Source organism: Ovis canadensis, chromosome 3 (assembly GCF_042477335.2).
Source record: "Ovis canadensis isolate MfBH-ARS-UI-01 breed Bighorn chromosome 3, ARS-UI_OviCan_v2, whole genome shotgun sequence".
Taxonomy (NCBI): Eukaryota; Metazoa; Chordata; class Mammalia; order Artiodactyla; family Bovidae; genus Ovis; species Ovis canadensis.
Window position 1 is genome coordinate 58,921,579 of NC_091247.1, and position 15,524 is coordinate 58,937,102.

Genomic DNA, 15,524 nt, shown 5'->3' on the forward strand with positions numbered 1-15,524 from the left:
TTGTAGGGCATCCCTGAAGCTATGTCTACACGTGAGTTAGTCAGGAAAGCCTGCCTCCAAGTCCCTTGGGATTGAGCCCATCTTCTTCCTCACCAGGACCAGTGTGGCCTCCTTCTAGTCAGTCTCCTGGACCCTCTCTCTGCCAATCCATCCTGTACACCTCTAGCAGGTCATGACTGTCCAATGTCACTGTGCATAAGGGCCACCCGGGGGCAAATACGAGCTACAGATGCTAGGGTCCCTCCCCTAGATATTTAATTTTTTTGGTCTGGGGTAGGACTCAGGCACTGGGATTTTAAAAAGCTCTCCAGGGACTTACAGAGAGTTTGTCCCAGGGGTACCTGAGTGCACACTGGTATCACTAGTCCAAATGATGCATTTTATAGCCATAGAAGTGTGGAAATGGAACCATAGCTTAGATTCTACTGGTTACATCACCTACCATACCACACATATCCTCCTAGCCTAATAAAATGTTTTATAATGCTGTCAAAGGCTCAGGTGAATCACAGCTTTATAAGCAATACTTCATGAGAAGGGGCTATATCCTCCAGCATGTGGTATCCTCTTTATGTTTTTCCAGCTTTATTGAAGCATAGTTAAGAACTAGAAATTTTACTTGTTCCAGGTGTAAAAAAAAAAAAAAATCTCTCCAGATGATTCCAAAGCACAGCCACGATGGAGAATCATGGACATGATGGTTAAGATAAAGCTTCATTGTTTGGTTTGAATCTTCACTCCATCACTCAGTCTCTGTGTAACTTCAGCAAAGCACTTACCCTCTTTGTGCTTCTGTTTCCTCATCTGGGAAAATGAGGATATTAGCAGCACCTCTCTCATCATGCTGTTGGGAGAGGAAGTAATGTGTGAATATAGCTTTTATAACTCCCTACTGATTTCTTTTTTAATTGGAGGATAATTACAATGTTGTGGAGGTCTCTGACATACATCAATGCCAATCAGTCATAATTATATATGTATCTCTTCCCCCTTGAGCCTCCCTCCCTGACACATTCCACCCTTCTAGGTTGCCATGGAGTGCCAGGCTGGACTCCCTGTGTTATATAGCAGCTTCCCGCTACTTATCTATTTTACACATGATGGTGTATATATGTCAATGCTACCTTCTCAGTTCGTCCTTCCCTCTCTTTCCCCTATGTGTCCATCCTTTATATCTGTGTCTCCATCCCTTCCCTGCAAATAGGTTCATCAATACCACTTTTCATATTCCACATATATGCATTAATATATGATATTTAATTTTCTCTTTTTGACTTACTTCATTTCACTCTGTATGACAGCTCTAGGTCCATCCACATCTACAAATGACCCAGTTTTGTTCCTTTTAATGGCTGAGTTCCTTTTAATATACTATTGTGTGATTCCATTATTCTTAACCAGTTTTATTTAGGTTTCTGTCAATTGCTAAGGAAACTCCTGACTAGTACACATACATACAGCAGATAGGAAACTTAGCTCATGTTTGTCTGGCCACCTTCCATGCATATCATCTCACCTCATCCTCATATGGCAGAGGTACGGACACAGAGAAAGATGTCTGCATCTCCATCCCTTCTCTGCGAATAGGTTCATCAGTACTGTTTTTCTAGATTCCATTTGTTGTTGTTCAGTTCAGTTCAGTCCCTCAGTCGTGTCCGACTCTTTGCAACCCCATGGACTGCAGCACTCCAGGCTTCCCTGTCCTTCACTTCCCTGTCCTCCCAGAGTTTGTTCAGACTTGTGTCCATTGAGTCAATGATGCTATCCAACCATCTCATCCTCTGTCATCCCCTTCTCCTCCCACCCTCAATCTTTCCCAAGGTCAGGGTCTTTTCCAATGAGTCAGCCCTTCGCATCAGGTGGTCAAAGTATCGGAGCTTCAGCTTCAGCATTAGTCCTTCTAACGAATATTCTAGATTCCATATATATGCATTAATATGCAATATTTGTTTTTGTCTTTCTGACTTACATCATTCTGTATAACAGGCTCTAGGGTCATCCATCTCACTACAACTGACTCAAATTCATTTCCTTTTTATGGCTGAGTAGAATTCCCTTGTATATATGTACCATTCATCTGTTAACAGACTCCATACGAACTTCTATGGTAACTCCTCATCCTGCCGTGTCAGTGCTGTGTCCCACTGTTACCCTTTCCATGCCTACATCTTAGCCAAATGGGAACCATTTTTCTCTTCAAATCACAAGCTGGTGCTTTCCCATCTCTGTTAGCAGTTTCCTCAGTCTTCGAAGCATGAGTGTCCAGCGGCATCATGATGCTCCCGTATGTGAATTAAGCTTGTGCTCTGGTGCAGTGAGTACGGACAGGGCTTGTGTCTCCTAGGTTGTGAAGTTATGCCGGGAGTGCCTGCAGAAGCAGGAGCCAGTGTTTGCCGACACCAACATCTACACGCTGCGGCTGCTGAGCATTGTTTCCGAGGTCCTCTCCTACCTGCAGGCCTTTGAGGAGGCCTCACACTACGCCAGGAGGATGGTGGATGGCTACATGTAGGTGACGATCCTGGGGCTCAGGTAGTCTCCAGAAATGTGTCTATTTCAGGGATGGTAAGAAGATGGCAGGCATATCACTATATCCCTCCTTCTGGCACCCACAGCAGGCATTAGTAATCGATCACCATCCTCTTTATGACTGAACCTCTTTATCATGGTGTACCCAGCAATAATGTCCACATAATCAGATCTGATACTTGAGATGAAATCTGTGTGTCAACCTTTGTCTTTCCCACCTCCAGGTTGTTTATTATTTGGGTGGCATCTTCTGCCTTTGGTTTCCTTAAGGCTAAATCTGGCTTGATTTTTAAGTGCCTAGAAAGGTTCCCCCCACCCCCAACCAATCAACCAATCAACAGAGGCAATCTTGCAGCTTTAGAGTTTATCAAAAGGAAAAAGAGAGGGACTTCCCTGATAGTCCAGTGGTTAAGACTCTGTGCTTCTACTGCAGGGGGTGAGATTTCAATCCCTGATTTGGAAACTAAGATTCTGCAAGCCCCACAGTGTGATAAAAAACAACAAACAAGCAAACAAGAAACAGAGAGAGAGAAGGGAAAAAAAGAAAGAAAATAAAAGAGGTGTGGGCCATCCTTGCTTATAAACTGTAAAAGGCAACTTCCTTGCCTTTCCTCTGCTAATGTCATCTCTTGCAGTATGTGTCCACATTGATGTGTGAATTTGTATTTCTGGACAAATGAATACTTTTGCATAAGAAAGTTGTATTTTTTTGAATGGAGGGTACCCTCTTCAATCCATGGAGGGTACAAAAGGAGGGTACCAGGGAAGTAAGAATACTACTTTGTCCCATGAAGAACATTCAAATTATTTTTTCCCCTAAACTTCTTAGCTTTTTCCCAAGGAGAGGTTGGGTGCTCCTAAAGGCTGCCAGCTCCCAGTACTCAAGTTCCAAGTACAATCCTGACCCCGTTTCCCTGTGAGGATTTGGCTCAGTGGCCCAGGTCAGAGTCTCCATCTCACAGCCTCACCACGTGGGTGTTTGGTATCTGACTGCGGCTCTGTGTGCCTCAATCTGTCTTTGATGGTGGATACCTCCCAGGGCTGATGGGAAAGCAAATGGACTTAATCAGTGAGGTCACTTTGTTTAATTTATTTATTTAATTTTGGCTGCCCTGGGTCTTCATTGCAGTGTGCCAAGGCTTCTCTCTAGTTGTGGCACCCAGGCTCTCTAGTTGCCCCACAGGAAGTGGGATCTTAATTCCCCGACGAGGGATTGAACCTGTGTCCCCTGCATTGGAAGGAGGATTGTTAACCACTGGACCACCAGGAAGGTCCCATGGTCCCTTGTTAGCTGTCAAATGCTGCGCAGATGCAAGGCAGGTTGGGAATATGGGTTATGATTACTTGCTATGTCCTTACAGGAAGCTGTACCACCCCAACAATGCCCAGCTGGGCATGGCCATCATGCGGGCAGGGCTGACCAACTGGCATGCTGGCAACATTGAGGTGGGGCATGGCATGATCTGCAAAGCTTATGCCATCCTCCTGGTCACACATGGACCCTCTCATCCCATCACCAAGGACTTAGAGGCAAGTGGCATCATGGGGCTGGGCTGGGCTCTCTGAAGATGAAAGCTGAGTACTAGATTCTGCTTTTGCAAAGACCCTAGTTGCCTGCTAGACCAGGAGGAAATTCAGACATGCTTAGTCTTTCCTCTCATTTTACACCTGAAAAAACTGAGGCCCAGGGAAGGAGAATAACCTGTCCTTAGTCACAAAGCAAGTGGATGGCAAAGCTCAGACTTGAACCCTAAGAGCTCAGACTTGAACCCTAAGATGCTCCAAGTCTGGACTGAGAAAACCTAATGGTGTGCATGTGTGTGTAACACGTACATTAGAAAACCTGCTACATGGAGTAGAGTCAGAGAGCACAGGCTTTAGAATCAGACTGCTGGGATCCAATTCCTGCTTTACCACTTTCCAGCTGTGTGGCTGCTAATACTGAATGTATGGGCCTCAGTCTCCTCATCAGTGAAATGGAGGAAAAAGACAGGGTTGGCACAAGGGTTTGATGAGTTGGTATGTGAATGGCATGCTCTTCATAGCTACTGGTTTCCTTTGTGTTTTGAAGACTGATTTATTTGAAAGTAACAGAGTCCAAAAGACTGTCCTCAGGCAGTGGTATAGGGAAAGAGGACAGACTCTGGCATCATAGAATGTAGGAGAAGACTAACTTTATGTCAGTATATTAAGCTTGTCAAATAAGTCATTGTCACCATATTCACTGCTCTGACCTTAGCCCTGCAGCGAAGCATGGCCCTTGATAAATATTTCTTGAATTAACATTACGAGGGTGAGGGTTTTGCTATGTGTCACAGGCTGTAGTCTTCCTGGCACATTATAAAGTACAAGGGCATCTCACCCGTTTCATGTATGAACAACTTGAGGGCTGAAGGGATTAAGTCCCACAATGTTAGATGGGACTTCAGTGCAGGAGCCAAGGTTCAAACCAAGGTCCCCACCTGGCACTTCCTAAGAATAATCTCTGCTGAGAACAGTCCCTCAAGCTACTCTCTCAGTGGTTCGTGTGACTGCCTCTTCCTAACAAATGGAGCCCACTGTCAGGACATTCGGCCCCCAGTGGATGAGTGTGAGTGTACATGCGTGCATGTGTGTGCAGGGTGTGCGTGTGTCCTCTCCAGGAGGGCCAACCTAAGTCAGAGACCGACATGTCCTGGGGCTTTGCCATCACAGTTTTTGATGTATCCGCGTCCCACAGGCCATGCGGATGCAGACGGAGATGGAACTGCGCATGTTCCGCCAGAACGAATTCATGTACCACAAGATGCGCGAGGCCGCCCTGAACAACCAACCCATGCAGGTCATGGCCGAGCCCAGCAACGAGCCGGCGCCAGCTTTGTTCCACAAGAAGCAATGAGGACCTGCATGGTGGGGGAGGGGCGCCGTGGCTGGGGGACTGGGGAGACATCCTGGAGGTGGTGGGTTTCTGGGGAGACCCTTGATGAGGAAATCAGGGTAAAGGGCAACTTTGTTGCCATGGAACGTACTGCTCTGTGATCCCTGGTGTCATTTTCTTTAACTTCAACTGAGTCCAATTCAGTTTAACTCTATCCCAGCCCAGCCCAGTCTAACTCATCCTACAAATGTTTATTGGGTGCTAGATCTTAGGTATAAAGAGGTCCCCAAGGTAACTGGGGAGAGGAAACATAAACAAGACACAGCGTGACAATAAATGCAGTGGTAAGCTCTATGGAGAGAGGGTATGTGTCTAGGGTGTGTGTGTGTGTTGTCGTCGGGGGTGGGTGTGGGTGTCCATGGAGGAGATGACCTCTGAGCTGAGAGTTGCAGGTACCTGGAGTCTCCGTTGTTTGCTCACCTATCTGTGCAGGTGTCTCAGGGATATTCAGGATTTGCTGACTGGAATGGGTGTTATCCAGTTTCCACAGGTGACTGTGGAGTTATGAAGGAAGGGACTGTGTTTGGGCCATGTGGGTCCTACTCAGAGAACTAGAACCTCTTTAATAAGGGTGCTATGCAGAAGGAGATGGAGGTTTGCTCAAGCCACTTGAGGCCTCAAAGTCTGTGTTCCCAGGATTATTCTGAAACTACTTTTAGAACAGAGAGGGAGTGGCTCCCTTCTCCACCCTTTATGTCAAGCCCTGTGATTCCCATGCTCTGGGAGTAGTTGGATGTTAGCTGAGATTTCTCTGGCCCAAGTCTCAAGGGTGAAGCTGAGGGAAAAATTTGGAAACCCACGTACCTGATAATCATGGGTCCAGCAGAATTGGATATTTGATTTGGTTACATGTGCCTGGGTGGTCTATATCAGCTTAGACTTCATCACTGATGCCCAGGAAATCTCTATTTTTAGTTATGAATAATTATGACTTCTTTGGGTTAATTTCTTTCATTGTCCATACTCTGAGTTCTCTGCTTTTCTTACCAGAGACACTTCACACTTAGGTTGGGACCTCTTTGGGGTATGATCAACTTGCTCTCATCTCCTGGGGAGCTGCTCTTGATTTTTCACTCAAGAGTGAGGGTCTTGGGAATCAACCAATCCAGCTGTCCCATTGGCCTGGGACAGTTGTCCTAATTGTGCTCTTGTATCTTCTGGGAGCCCAAACTTCTCACTAGTGTTTTGGGGGATCCTGGACCAAAACCCTCTTTTTGGGAGTGTCACCAAGTGTTCTATATCCTTTGGAGCCACCCTTGACCCCAGAGCTCTGACTAACATCCTGAAGTCACATGATCCCCCCAGGACCTTTATTTGTCACCTGTGTCTAAACAGTCACTTCTTCCATCCTTACACCCCTTCATCCTCAGAACAATCCACTACCTCCCTTGGAACCTAACAGCCCTGCCAATGTGCCAAAATCTTTGTCTAAAAAGTTCTGCAAAGATGCCAACTCTTTGCAGGATACTTGTACCTGGCACTTGGCTCTTTATTGAGGACACCTGCTTCTTTAGAACTTTCACTGGGAGAGGGACAGTTCTTCTAAGCCCACATACTACATGGCAAAGGATGGAACCAGCCCTCTCCCAGGGAGCCAACTGTGCCAGTTCAAATGGTCCGTCCCTCTTCTAGTCTTACTAGGTGGCCCTAGTGGTAAAAACTGGCCTGCCAATGCAGGAGACCCTGGTTTGATCCCTGGGTTGGGAAGATCCCCTGGAATAGGAAATGGAAACCCACTCTGGTAGTCTTGCCTGGGAAATTTCACGGACGGAGGAACCTGGTGGGCTACAGTCCGTGAGGCCACAAAGAGTTGGACATGACTGAAGTGACTTACCCTCATCTAAAACCTTCCTCAAAATCTCTTTCCTTCTTTGTCGCTCTTATCTGCCACACTGCCGGTCATTCCCCAATATTCCTGGTCTGTTTCCCATCCCCTCTTCCTCAAATTAGGTGTCTGTCTTCCTTTTGGCCCATGCCCTCTTCCAGCAGAGTTCTGACCTAGATTAATTCAGCTGTCTTAGTTTCCCTCCGTTGTACCTGGAGGTCTGTGCACAGCCAGGAAAATGGCACCTTTCATCACAGGTTCCTCCACAGACTTCTCTCCAACCTCGGCTGGCCTTGGGGTGCAGCCCAGACGTGCTCCTGTGCCCCTCACTGGCTCCCCCTTTGCCCAGTGGTTATTTCAGGCCTTCACTCCTGTTCTTGAGTTCTCTGCTTTCAGCAGGCCCTCAGTGTCTGCTTCATGGAGGGGCCAGGAGATGGGATTTCCTCAGTTTCCTCTTCCCACGTGGGTTCACACATGTCACATCTGTGCTTGTCCTTCCCGTCCCCGCCTCCTCACACCCCCTTCTCCTCCAAAGCCAAACTGTCCACCTGTGCCTGGGAGTCCTGTCCCCTCCTGGGTCTTTGAACCTCGCTTCCCCTGTATTCTCTCTCATCTTGGATTCTTCACATTTCTGGCTTGTTTAAAGCAGTTAATTGACAGGTGGGGGACTCATAATCTTTACGGTTAACTATTTTCTAAAAGGCTTTGTCTCCCATGTTTATTAACAACTCTTTTTTTAAAAAAAAATTTATTGATTTTGGCTGCATTGGGCTTTTTTTTTTTTTTTTTTTTGGTTGTGGCACATAAATTCTTACTTGAGCACATGGGATATATTTCCCTGACCAGGGATCGAACTCAGGCCCCCTGCATTGGGAGCATGGAGTCTTAGCCACTGGACCACCAGGGAAGTCCCTCTTTTAAAAAAATGCTTTTTTTATTGTGGTAACAGTTACATAATATGAAGCATACTATTCTAACCGTATTTAACTGTACGTTTCAGTGGCACTAAGTACATTCCCATTGTTGTGCTAGTCTCACCATTGTCCATCTCCCAAATTTTTCACCTTCCTAAACCGAAGCTCTGTCCCCGTTAAATACTAACTCCCCTCCCTGCCCTGCCCTGCATCTACCAATGTACTTTCTGGCCCTATGAATTTGACTGTTCTGGGTACCTTGTATAAGTGGAATCAGACAGTATTTGTCTGCACCTACTGTATACTGGAATTTAGCTTTCTTCACTTTCCATTTCTTCCTGAACCCACTGCAGAATGAGCATGGCTCTTTCCAAGGTCGACTCATGGCAGGACATGAACTTTGTATTGTTTCGCTTCTCTGATTCAGTTGGCATCACAGCCCTTGATTTCTGGGCACCACATCCTTGTAATGATTCTCTGTTGAGATTTCTCTCCTGCCCTTGACAGGCTGGTATTTCGAGCTGGTTTTGTTCATTCTGGTCACTCATCTCCCGCTGCATACCTTCCCCCAGGAGCTCAGCCAGGCTCTTTGTTTCCTCACTGCCTCAGGGCTTCCCTGATGGCCCAGATGGTAAAGAATCTGCCCGCAATGATGGAGACCCCGGTTCGATCCCTGGGTTGGGAAGATCCCCTGGAGAAAGGAATGGCAACTCACTCCAGTATTCTTGCCTGGAGAATCTTATGGACAGAGGAGCCTGGTAAGCTGAAGTTCACAGACTCGCAAAGAGTCAGCACTACTGAGTGACTAACACTTTCATACTTTTGAGGCTGATGTCCTTAAGTCTGTACCCTCTAACCTTGTTCTTGAACATGAGCCCCACATATCCTGTCAAACGATCTGCCCCTCAAACTCAGCATGTCCAAAAGGAAACTCTTTCTCTTTCCTTTCTCCCCACTCCTGCACCTGTTCCTCCTCAACACCCATTGCCCCCACGGAGAACATCTGACTACTGGTCTAGTTACTTCCTGAGTATCTACTTCATCTGGGATTTAGCCATGGGTCCTTGGGTGACCCATGTCCTCCTGTTCCTCTCTGAGTTTTGAAACATTGTGTCTAAAATATGTAAAACCTATCACTCCTGTTCATCTTTCAGCACCCACTTTGGAAATCACCCCTTCTGCAAACCCCTTCCTGAAAGCTTTAGATTCAGCTGGCTGCCTGTCTGAGTCTGCCATATTACCCTTGAATCTCCCATCATAACATTCTCCTCACGACCTTATATCACCTTTTTACTTGTCTGCCTCCTTCATCAGATTGTAAGCCTCTGGAGGGCAGGAGCTTTGTCCCTTTATTCATCTTTCTATCCCCAGAACCTAGCACAGGTCCCAGGACATAGTAGGTGCTTAGTTAATATGTATTGAATGAATGATTAAGTGAATGAATTTGCTTAGATCAGAGCACAAGAGACATAGAACTGTGTATCTTGAGTTTTTATTATAGCAGTCCACAGAGGCTATTAAATTTCCATGTTTCCAACAAATGTGTGCAGCTTCTTTCTTTCTGACAGTCTGTTTAGAGCAGTGTTAATAGACCTCTCTGTCATGATGGAAATGTGTTTTATCTGTGTCTAGTACGGTAGCCACTAGCAACATGGGACAACTGAGAACCTGAAATGCATCTAGTATGAGTGAAGAACTAAACTTTTAACTATTTTATTTCAATGAAAATAGCCAATGTGGCTAGTGTCTACTGTATTAGTGCAGTTCTAGAGAATTCTTCAGTGTAGTTTTTAAGATCATGTACACTGACACAAATTAATTTCATATCAGTGGTCCTGATATTAGCTAGATGATCTTGGACTGGTTATTTCATCCATGCTTCAGTTTCATTATTTCTACATACCATGGAGTGTTACTATAAGAGATGCGTTTTTATTTTTTATTTATTTTTAAATTTTTCTTTACAACAATCCGAATTATTGTAATTAAGATAGTTGTCCACCATGGGGAACTAGTTAATGTCCCCCAGAGTGAGGCAATTGAGGCTTCAGGAGTATCCATAGCCCCGATCATCTTGTCCATGTGTTTAGAAAAATAGTAACATTCGTGCTCATATCAGGTATATATGTACAGCATTGGGTATGAATAATGGCACAAGTTCCTCCTCGTGCAGCTGTCAAAATATCTAAAGCCAATCTGTTTTGTAAAACCATCTTTCTAATTTGTGCTTGTTCAGCATTAAGAGCTGAAATAGCTTTTTGAGAATCTTGCAATGCCTGTTGAGTAAAATTAGTCAAAGTATCTACTCATAGCATAACATCTGTAGTTCCGAAAGAGGGAACAAACACTGCAGCCAAATAATCATACCAGTGAAATATAGACCTTGCCCACTGAGTTTTAAGGTGCAGTAAATTAGCAGACTTTTCTGAAAGCTCTGAAAATATAAAGCCATGAGTAAAGGCTAGGCCTAGGGTACATCTTCCTATCCAACCATGGGGAAGCCATGCCCATTGGTAAGAGCCACATATCCAATAGGTTCCATTTGGAGCAAGCCAGCATGACTGAGATATCCAGTCCCAATTAGTGCCTGGCCACACAAAGGGAGCACCTGAACTGGGGTTGGAAAACACGGGAATGATTACATTGCATATTTCCTGAGGCAAAAATCCCAATTGTTTCCAATCATTGTAATTAAGTTGTTGGCTAACTTTTGGGGATGGCTCTGTTCTCAGCATATAGGGGCAGTAGATATTAGACATCCTTTTTTAGGAGTTAACCATATAACCTCATCTCATATTTGATAAACGTCAGGGAAAAAACCATTAGATCTAGACCTATTTGCCTTATGTGTAGCGAAATAGTCACTAAACTGAGACAATGTATAATCAAAATTAAAAGTCACGTTATGTCCATAGTTAAAGTACAAAGTGTTGCACCAGTCCATTTTAGGGTTGTTAGATGTCATCAGTTTAAGAAGAGGCATCACATATGATTGTTGTCTAAAAGTCTTTTCCTTGAAGTGGAGATGTCCACCACGGGAAGCCTTCCACTGATGAAGAGGGGAGTGCTCCATAGACCCAGCAGTTAGACCGATTATGAAATGCTGCTTAGGAGTGAGCCCAGGACAGGAATGCATTGTCTTGAAGATCAAACGGCAGACTCAAGATTTTTGGAGTCAGCAGAAGTAGGCTCACATAGATTATCAGGCCCACCTGAAAGGTCTAAAGTCAGAGCATAGAAAGTAAAGACATAAAATGAAGTCACTTAGCTCCAGTCAGGGTGCCACCTCTTAACTCGAGTGTGATGTACCCACAAATCAATTCCTGGCACTTTGACAGCTCGGTTCCTGGCTCAAATAGAGGCTTGCTTGACTCAGAGGCTGGGTCAGGAGTCGTCTCCCAGAGTCCATTAATGCCTGTTGAAAAGCTTTTGGCTCATCCAGACAGTCCCATTACGGAAGCAGATAGGGAAGAAAGTGGGCCAGGGGCTTCAATAAGCATGGAGTAAGTTGTCTCCAGTGTCTCCAACTGGCCACCATTCACCATCTTCCAATGGATACCATGGCCACGCAGTATCACATAGGAAGACCAGGTGTGTCTTCTTTAAGCCCTGGGCATCAAATCTATCCCAGTTTTTCAGGATACAGTTCAAATGAGTGAGACTGGAATTGTTAGCTCCCATCTTGTCCTGAAGAATACCAGACGAGCCCCCAAGATGAAAGGTTGTTGCTGAATCATGCAAAGAGGCCAGAATCCTTGGCCTCCAGAAGAGAAGAATTCAATCTGGGGCCAGAGACTAGGCTTGATTGCTCAGAGCTTTCGTGTAATAAAATTTTATTAAAGTATAAAGGAGATAGAGAAAGCTTCTGATATAGACATCAGAAGGGTGTAGAAAGAGTACCCCGAGATATTTTTCTAAAAATATATATCTCTTAGAACTGAGCCTGTCCCATCCTAAGTGGTCCATGAGCATTCCACCCATGCTTCTGTTGGGGTGTCCCTTCCCCTACTAAGAAAGTAGAGCTGAAGGACAGAGACAAGCAGTGGTGTGATAGGCCAGCTCAAGACAGTCAGCCACACACACCTCTTCCCACCTCTGCATAGCATCACACTGATAACCTGCCATTGGCCTTGGTGGGAATATTTACGTCATGGTGATCGGTTGAACTTTAGAAGAACACATTAATTTGTAGTGTTATCAACCGATAAAAGTGGAGTTTGCTACATAGATACAGCAGAATAGATAGTTAGAAAGATCATTAAAGAGTCAAGGGTGAACTCTGCATTCTGAAACCTCTGTCATCCAGTGCCACACCAAACAAATTTAAGACCTCTGATTACTACACTTCATACTAAGCCTCTTGTCCACTGCCCCACAAGTGAATTGACAGGCATGTATTAAAGGCCAGATATAACCTTTAACCTGGATGGCTCAGGTGTACTTCTCTTAAGGACGCAGAAAGAAGTCAATAAGGAGATCCTTGGGGAAGAACCTGTGTCTTGTCTTTCCCAGCTTCTAAATGCTTCTTCTAGAATGCCCACATTCCTTGGTTTGTGGTCCCCAGTCAGCAGGATATCACTCCTTCTCTGATCCTCCTGCCTGCCTCTTTCGCTTAGAACTCTTGTGATTTCATTAGCCCCAGTGGGATAATCCAGGATAATCTTCCCATTTCAAGGTCTTCACTTTAATCATAGGGTCCATGACTCAGATCTGGCTACTACCTTTTTCTACATGGTGTGCGAGTTAAGGACATTTCTCCATGTTTAAATAGGCTGGAAAAAAAAAATCAGAGATTTCCCTGGTATCTTGTGGTTAAGAGTCCACCTTCCAATGCAGGGAACATGGATTCAATCCCTTGTCTGGGATCTAAGATCCCACATGCCTCAGGGCAACTAAGCCCTCAGCTGGAGAAAGCCTGTACACTGCAACAAAGATTCAGCACAACCAACATTTAAAAATAAATAAAAAACGTTTTAAAAAATCAAAAGAAGAACACATTAAAATGATATGAAATTCAAATTTCAGTGTTCAAAAATAAAGTTTCAGTAAGACACAGCCACACCTACCTGTTTGAGAATCATCTGTGGCTGCTTCAGTGTTAACCGCAGCAGAACTGGGGGGCTGTGGCAGATTCTGGGTGGCCCACAAAACTGAAAATATTTACTTTCTGGCTTTTTACAAAAGAAGTTTACTGATCCCTGTTATAGAGACTTGAATGCCATTTATGGAGTTTGACTCTCGTGTATAAGTCAGTGAATTGGGATGCATTATGACCAGTGCTGTGTTTAGGGAAGATGACAGTTTGTGGAATGAAGGTTCACACGTAACAGAGAGAGGCAGGGAGTTGCCATTGTGGCCTGTGATACTATGCAAGTAAAAACTAATTGGGCTTCAGCTCCAGAAAAGGAAGGAGAGAAGGTGGGAAAGATGACAGAATCATTTGTTCATCAAGGTACATTTTTTTTTCAGAAGTGAATTTCTGGAAATGTATTATTAAAAAAAAAACTTTATATTTTGTATTGGGGTATGACTGGTTAACAATGTGATAGTTTTAGGTGAACAGCAGAGGGACTCAGCCATACATACACATGTATCCCTTCTCCCTGAACTCCCCTCCATCCAGGCTTCCACATAACATTGAGCAGAGTTCCCTGTGTTGTAGGTCTTTGTTAGTTATCCATTTTAAATACAGCAGTGGGTACATGTCCCTCCCAAACTCCCTAAATATCCCTTCCCCTCACTCTTCCTCCTGGCAACCATAAGTCTATTCTCTAAGTCTCATCAAGGCACATTTGTTGAGAGATTTCTGTGGGCTGGGTGCAGTTCTGAGAGCTGAGGGATGTAAGATAGAAATTCCAGAGCTTGGCAGCTCTCTGGCTGGCTCAAACAACTGACGTTTGTTCTCTTAGAGTTCTGGAGTCCAGAACTTGAACATCAAGGTGAACAAGGCTCTGCTCCTTTCACGGGAGATAGGAAAGGATCTTGTCCCGGTCTCTCTCCGGGTTTCTGCTAGTTCCTCAGCTTGTGGTTGCATAACTCCAGTCTCCACACGGCATACTCCCTGTGTGCATGTTTCCATTTCCATAAACTTCTGCTTTTTTTTTTTTTTAATTTAACTGTGCTAGGTCTTAGCACGAGGAATCTTTGTTGTGGCATGCATGCAAGATCTTTACCTGTAGTGTATGAGATCTAGTCCCCTGATGAGGGATTGAACCCAGACCTCTTGCATTGGGAGCGTGGAGTCTTAACCCCTAGATCACCAGGGAAGCCCTCATCTTGCTTCTTCTTGTACTCAATCATGTCCAAATCCTTACAAGTCCATGGACAGTAGCTTGCCACAATCCTCTGTCCATGGGATTCTCCAGGCAAGAATAGTGGAGTGCATTGCCATGTCCTCCTCCAGGGGATCTTCCCAACACAGGGATCAAACTCATGTCTCCTGCATTGGCAGGCAGATTCTTTACCACTGAGTCACCTGGGAAGCTAGAAGTCCCCATACATTTGTCATTTTTATAAGAATACCAGCCATATTGGATTAGTGGCCTGCCATAATCCAGCATGACCTCGTTTTACTTACCTAGTTACATCTGCAATGGCTATGGCTGAACAAGAAAGGAAATGGCAACCCACTCCAGTATTCTTGCCTGGAGAATCCCAGGGACAGAGGCGCCTAATGGGCTGCCGTCTGTGGGGTCGCACTGAGTCGGACACGACTGAAGTGACTTAGCAGTTACATCTGCAATGGCTATGGCTGAACAAGAAAGGTCACAATCAGAGGCTGAGGGTTAGGACTCTGACATGTGAGTTTTGGGGAGATGCAACTCAACTCATAACAGTTACCAGAGCCTGGTACAAGGTACCGTTTGGGGAAACACCCCTCTTCTCTCTTAATCTGCTTTGCCCACAGCCCAGAAGGACTTTCTAGAGGTTTCTCTGTCCACTTCTTGTCCATTGGGTGGTTCAGGGCCTGCTCCTTTTGTTCGTGTCCCCAGGTGGGTGGGGCTGGTGGAACTGCCAAGGCCACACTTGTGGGCATGGCTTCCCTTTGCCTGTCCAGAGATCCTGCTCTCTCTGCCCACGTGGGAGTGACCTAGTCCACCACACAGCCTCATGCTCCAGCTCCTTGCTGTGTGGCTGTCCAGTGGGACATGTCATTCCAGGGCTGGTCTACAGATCCAGCCACATCATGTGTTCCTTATAGGGTTGCCTGAGTGGACAGCCTGGGGTCTGCTTTCAGGGTGAGAATCAGACCTAACCCCGCAGGATGTAACATGTAGATGGTCAAGATTTAATGAAACTAGAGGTGATCAGTGTTCAAGAACTCCATCAAGGAAAAGCC

General features: G+C 45.2%; 1 protein-coding gene across 4 annotated transcripts in view; it reads left to right on the top strand.

Annotated features, from left to right (window-relative positions):
• The window catches only part of SMYD1 (SET and MYND domain containing 1), a 47,832-nt gene extending 38,106 nt beyond the window's left edge, over positions 1-9,726 (top strand). For all 4 annotated transcript variants that reach the window (XM_069583189.1, XM_069583190.1, XM_069583192.1 and 1 more), the window contains 3 exons: positions 2,345-2,508; positions 3,891-4,059; positions 5,249-9,726. In XM_069583189.1, the coding sequence (XP_069439290.1) occupies positions 2,345-2,508; positions 3,891-4,059; positions 5,249-5,407 (492 nt within the window). In that variant the 3' untranslated portion in view covers positions 5,408-9,726. The remainder of the gene's footprint in view (positions 1-2,344; positions 2,509-3,890; positions 4,060-5,248) is intronic.
• The last annotated feature ends 5,798 nt before the right edge of the window (positions 9,727-15,524 follow it).